At 35.3% G+C, this 6,681-nt stretch overlaps 1 protein-coding gene across 1 annotated transcript; it reads left to right on the top strand.

Annotated features, from left to right (window-relative positions):
* The first annotated feature begins 213 nt into the window (after positions 1-213).
* LOC128869222 (sodium/calcium exchanger regulatory protein 1-like) lies at positions 214-1,041 on the top strand. Its single transcript, XM_054111750.1, has one exon. It carries the CDS (start codon positions 553-555, stop codon positions 886-888), a length of 336 nt encoding a protein of 111 aa, XP_053967725.1. The 5' UTR covers positions 214-552; the 3' UTR covers positions 889-1,041.
* Positions 1,042-6,681: the final 5,640 nt, after the last annotated feature.

The following is a 6,681-nucleotide window of genomic DNA, read 5'->3' as shown; positions in this document are numbered from 1 at the left end:
AATTCCCCGCAAAAACACATTATTTGGCACGAAATTCGACATTTTCAAGTGTGGTAAAAATATTGTTGTTTACGCTTCAAATAAAAAACTTATACTGACGTTTGTGCCTTACGACAGTAGCTCTCCAATGAATGTTTGGAAATGTGGATCGATGGAATAATAATCAAGTTACGCCATCTGTTGTAAAACCGCACGAACTTATAAATAGACCTATTATATTTTATTGATGACAAGGCAAAAAGAAAGTATAAAAATAAAGCCATTCTATCAGAAGGCAGCTCAGTCAGCTCAGTCTCAACCTGATAGTTGGAAGGCAGTTATTTGCCCTAACTGAAAAAAATAATCTTTTATTTACAAAGGAAACTTTAGTCGGCAGGTTTGCCCTAAAGCTCTTCCAAAAAAATAATAGCACCTATACATTGACGATCCTGCATCACCTTTACATGGCGATCCTGCGTATGATCCTAAACGCTAAATAAATTATTAGTAAAATTGGCTGTCTCGGAAGGAAAGAAATACAAATTAGAAAAGAGTGAAAACTTCGACGAATACATGAAGGAATTGTGTGTCGGTATGATTCTACGCAAAATGGGTAACAGTGTCAGCCCCACCGTTGAACTGAAGAAGGATGGTGATAATTACTCTTTCACCACTACCTCAACCTTCAAGACAACTACGATCAACTTCAAGCTGGGCGAGGAATTCGATGAAGAGACACTTGATGGTCGCAAATTGAAGAGCGTCTTCACTCTGGATGGCAACAAATTGGTGCAAGAACAGAAGGGTGACAAACCATCGACCATTATTCGTGAATTCACTGACTCCGAGCTAGTGACTCCTCTCACCCTCAACGACGTGAAGTCCGTCAGAGTCTACAAGGCTGTATAAATGCGCAGTGCGCTACATGCGAAGTTCAAAACAACAGTAACAAAAAGCTAAAGTAATTTAAAATAAAAATGCCACTTCTTGCGATAAACTAATGATTGAAAAACTAACTATCATACAGCATACATTGTACTTTATATAACTACATATATATTACATATATATATATTTTGGATTGTGAATATCCCAATTTTGATTATGACTGATTATTTGCTGATTAATGCATAAAATAATGTAATTAAAAGTATAAAGTTGTTATTAGGTAACAATTAACTATTTTTATGTGATTAGGCGGCTAATTAAAGTGAAATAATTCTCAATATTATTAACGACGCGCAACAAATTGTTCACACATGCTATGATAAATATTGTTGAATAGAGATTTTTCGCTAATGCATTTAAATATTGTATATTAACATTTAATTTAAAATTTTTATCATTGACAAGTATTTAAGCACAAAACTGGTATAAGAACAAATGTAAATAAACATAAAATTGAATATTCGTGCACCTTAATGAAAATAAAAAAAGTGTAGAATTTGTATTAACTTTAATAAAATGCACAATGGCGTTAAAAAAAAAAAAAAAAAAAAAAAAAAAAAAAAATTTTAAATAAAATTTTTTGTTCAAATGTATTAAGAAAAAAAAAATATATATATAATTACATTTTAAATAGAAAATATTGAAGAAATTGTAAGGACTTTGTCAGGCATATTAGTACATAGTAAACCATGATATAAATAAATCGGTCATAGAAAAAAAACTACTCGCGATTCACTGGGGAATAAATTTCTTCCGTCCATACCTAATGGGTAGAAAATTCACCGTGGTAACGGACCACAGACCTCTTATCTCCTTATTTTCACACAAAAATCCTTCATCCAAGATGACAAGGATTAGACTTGATTTGTCAGACTATGATTTCGAAATAGTCTACAAGCAAGGCAAAATGAATACAAATGCCGATGCATTATCACGAATAAAGATAGACTCAGACATACTAAAAAAAATGATACCAACGAATTGTGATGACAATAATAAAATGTTTGTAATAACAAGGGGAATGTCTGCCAAAAATAACACCAGGGTAGACAAGGAGAACTACAACTCTCATTCGAAGTCAGGCCAACTTCACATTTGGGAATGTACAGCCGATATAAGAAATATAAAAAGATTAAAATTCGTATACGAAGAAAAAATTAAAGGATCCGAAATACAGATAAATAAAAATGGGGATATAATAGTCCGATATAGTGAGGATCCTCTGAAATACGTTTCAATCATGGCGAAACTATCATCAATAGCGACTAAAAGAAATATAGAAAAGCTAGCGCTAGCAAAAGATAATTTATTAAGAGAAATGAATATTGAAAATTTTAAGAATGCATTCAACAAGTTACAAAGTGAAATATTAGAACAAAAATTAAGACCCTTAACCCTCCGATGTTCATATGGGTCTGGCCAGACCCATTCGATCTTTAAATGTATGTAGATCTTTTATTTTTAATATCTGAGGCTTCTTAGTCCATGACTTCCTAAAATGTAGTGTGCTAAACACAATGAAGTAGCAAAATTAAGATTTTTGCTATATTTGTTGTAAAAATAATAATTTTAAACTAATTTCGTTAATTAAGCTCACATGGGTCTGTGCAGACCCATATAAGTTTCTCATGTAAATTGGTTAACCGTTAGGTGTAAACAACTAAACTGTTAGCGGAGGCAGCGGCAGAGATAATTTTTTAGTTGACATTTGAAAATTAAAGTGAACACGTGTTTTTTAATTAGTGGGAAGTGTTTTTTTAAATAAAATGGAACAAGTAAATATGGATGAAGTTGATGTGATGACGCGTTTGCTTCGTAAGCTAAGTGCAGCAAATGTGAGTCCGGAAGAACGTCAGCGACTTCAGGCACAAATTGAAGACGTAGAATATGGCGACGTAGAAGATGATGAATATTTTCCAGATGAAGATAACTTCGGTGAAGCATCAGATATAGAACAGGAAATCGAGTTAGAGGCTGTTCTGGATGAAAACCATGATGATATTGAGGATTTGTATAGAGAAGCTATCGCCCTTCAGGCTTCAACCATAATGGAATCATGCAGCACATCAATTACCCAGGGCCTTATAGACAGGTCGAAAGATGGTAAGATGTGGAATTCAAATCCTCCACCACCTGGAAGGCCTCGTTGTCACAATGTTACAACTTTTACTCGTAAAGGGCAACTACGAGGAGCGTCACCGAGTCATAAAGCTCTTTTCAAGCTTTTGCTGTGTCCTGAAATCGTAAGTATCATTGTGCGGGAAACCAACAGAAAAGCCGTTGAAGCGTTTCGTCTATGGAATGAAAAGCATCCTAGCAATAAACAGCGTTCTTGGGTAATGACTAACGAAGACGAAATGTATGCTTTTTTTGGGAGGCTACTTATTGCTGGTGTATTCCACTCGAATTCTCAGCCAGCGAAAAAATTGTGGGCCAGTTACAATATGCCAATTTATAAGGCCACTATGTCATTGAATCGGTTCAAGAGCTTAACTACTTTCATCCGTTTCGATAACAGTGGCACTCGTGCTGAGAGGTTGAAGCAAAGCAAATCTACTGCCCTGGACGATGTATGGCTCATGCTGATGGCCAATTTAGAGAAAGCATACACTCCGGATTGTCATGTAACCGTCGATGAACAGTTATTTCCATATCGTTGGCGCACTCGATTCACCCAATATATTCCGAGTAAGCCGGCAAAATATGGCATGAAAATGTGGTGGATTTGTGACTCTGTTTAAAACTACCCTTTGAAAGGTATAATTTATACCGGAAAACCACCAGGTGGCCAGCGAGAAACGAATCAAGGAGAACGGGTCGTCATAAAATTGATGGAAAATTATATGAACAGCGGTAGGACTGTTTATGCTGACAATTTTTTTTCAACATACAACTTGGCAGAAATGTTAATGGATCGTAGAGTGGCTTTCGTCGGTACCGTAAGAAAAAATAAGACCTTCTTTCCGCATGAATTGCTTAACCCGAAGCGTGATGTTAAAAGCACTTTATTTTGTTATCACAATAATGGCAAAGCCGAAAAAGCCAGTAATTATGTTATCCACTGCCCATTACCGTCAAAGCACCGATCCATTGAAAGGATTCAAGCCAGATCAAATTTTGGACTACAATAAATTTAATGCGGGGGTAGATACAATGGATCAAATGTTGACTGGCTATTCGTGCAGACGCTCGACAAACCGTTGGCCACTGGCAATGTTTTATAATATGCTTGATATTGCCGGTTTGGCCTCATTCATCATCTATGACGAGCTGAATCCGGTAAAGCAGAGAGATAAGAGGCGCTCATTTATCATTGAATTGGCACGGCAGCTAGTTATCCCACATATGACGAAACGGGCGACTAACCCATTAGTATGGAGGTTTGCTCATACAAGACAAGCAATGAATCTTTTCAATATCGAGGTGAGTATGAATTATATACACACCTACATATATCTCCGCGTATAAAGATATGTGTATGCATGTATTCATATTTACTAATTTAAAATAAATTATTTCGCTACTTTTAGGTACCGGAATCTTGTCCATCGACATCAGATGCAGCACAGCAACAATCATATGCTCAAGTTGCTTCAACACGGTCATCGTGCTACCATTGTGCTGCTTCTTCTTCGAAAAAGCGACGTAAAACTCGTTATAACTGCAGCAAATGTAATCGTCCCATATGTCTTAATGAAGATTCCATGCAACTATATAGTTGTTAACCCAATTGCTCTTCGAAATTAATACTAATCCGTTCAAATAAATAAATAAAATTATTTTTAAAATCGTATTTCTTACATTATTTGTATGGGTCTGGGCAGACCCTTATGATGCACTTACCGCATCATAAGGCACCGAACATTGGAGGGTTAAGAATAATTTTATATAAAGCCCCAAAACAAATTAATGGCGAAGAAATTATAAAAAATTTAATCTTTGAGTATCACAATTCAGCACTAGGAGGACATCTGGGTATAAGAAAAACTATTTTAAAATTAAAACAAAAATACATATGGAAGAACATGAGAAAAATGATAAAACGATATGTAAACAGTTGTAAAGAATGTACTCGAAACAAACAGACAAAGTACATAAAACAAAAAATGACAATAACGGACACACCTAGTACAAGCTTTGAAAATTTAAGCATAGATACAGTAGGACCATTGATTATATCAAATGGTTTCCGATATATTTTAACGGTACAATGCGAACTGACCAAATACGTAATCTTATTCCCAATGAAAACTAAAGAAGCAACTTCTATCGCAAAGACACTAGTAGAACAGGTAATACTAAAATACGGACTTTTTAAAACATTAAAATCTGATCGAGGTACAGAGTTTGCAAATGAATTAATGAAAAATATATGCGAAATACTAAATATAAAGCAGACCTTTTCAGCACCCTATCACCATCAGACAATAACAGTTGAAAGGAGTCACAGAGTCCTAAATGAATTTCTGTTACACTTCGTAGAAAATCACGAATGGGAATAGGGGTGTAGAGTACCTCCACTTCACTTTCAAACTTCTTTCGAATTCTTTAAATATATTTTTAATACTCAAACTCAAATTATGTAAACCATTTCAATTCACTCTACTCTTCAATTTCAATGACATAATTCTTTTCATTTCAACTTGCTCTACTTCAATGACACAATTCTTTTCATTTCAATTTACTCTACTCTTTAATTTCAATGACAAAAATTCTTTTCCTTTTTTTTGAAACCCGAAACATAAGTAAACACATGGCACACACCAAATACATTTTTTTGTCATATGATACCCCACTCCAAAGCAAAGCCATAGCTCACTGTGAAGTAAGTTAACCTGAACAAAATTTAAGTCAACCTAAGCAGAATTTCATTTGTATAGTATTTTTAAGTGTTTACAATTTTGTTATTGATTTTTACTTGTAACAATGTTTGATTGTAATTATGTATATTTTATTGATGACAAGGCAAAAAGAAAGTATAAAAATAAAGCCATTCTATCAGAAGGCAGCTCAGTCAGCTCAGTCTCAACCTGATAGTTGGAAGGCAGTTATTTGCCCTAACTGAAAAAAATAATCTTTTATTTACAAAGGAAACTTTAGTCGGCAGGTTTGCCCTAAAGCTCTTCCAAAAAAATAATAGCACCTATACATTTACGATCCTGCTTCACATTACATGGTTCACTTTACACATTGGAAAGAGTATAACAAAATTGGACTAAGCGGATGGATCATTTGAAGCGCAGTCGCGGTCAACATTTGCATGAAATCATGCGCATGCATGTCTACCCCGTTGACTTCTTAACAGTTTTTGCCACCATACTCGACACGCATGGCTTTCCACCCATGGCGAAAAGTCGTCGCGTGATTTGGCTCTTACAGTTTTTTCAATAATGAAAAATATTAAAGTTGACATTTTACAACTCTACTGTAAAACAAAAAAAAAAACGTATGGATGACGGGTTTGGTGGGAAGCTCCCAAATAGGCTGGACTGAATTGAGGGGAAAAACTTCACCGAAGCTGGACCTCTGTCTTTACTGATGGCTCCAAGATGGAGTCGGGATTCGGAGCACTTTCTTCTAAATCAGCCAATTTATCTATCTTCTTAAAACTGCCGAATACTGCAAGTGTTTTTCAGAAGTCTTTGCGATCCTGCAGGCATGAAAAATGCCTTCGATAGTCAAGCCGTGATCAATGCTCTGACTACGCCATGGTGCAGAACCAAATTCCTGTAAGGAGGACCGCAAATCTCTTGG

Source organism: Anastrepha ludens, chromosome X, assembly GCF_028408465.1.
Source record: "Anastrepha ludens isolate Willacy chromosome X, idAnaLude1.1, whole genome shotgun sequence".
NCBI classification, from domain to species: domain Eukaryota; kingdom Metazoa; phylum Arthropoda; class Insecta; order Diptera; family Tephritidae; genus Anastrepha; species Anastrepha ludens.
This window is presented reverse-complemented; position numbering and strand designations above follow the sequence as displayed.

Coding starts and splice junctions, on each gene's coding strand:
- LOC128869222 (XM_054111750.1), top strand. CDS start 553: ATGAAGGAATTGTGTGTCGGTATGATTCTACGCAAAATGGGTAACAGT.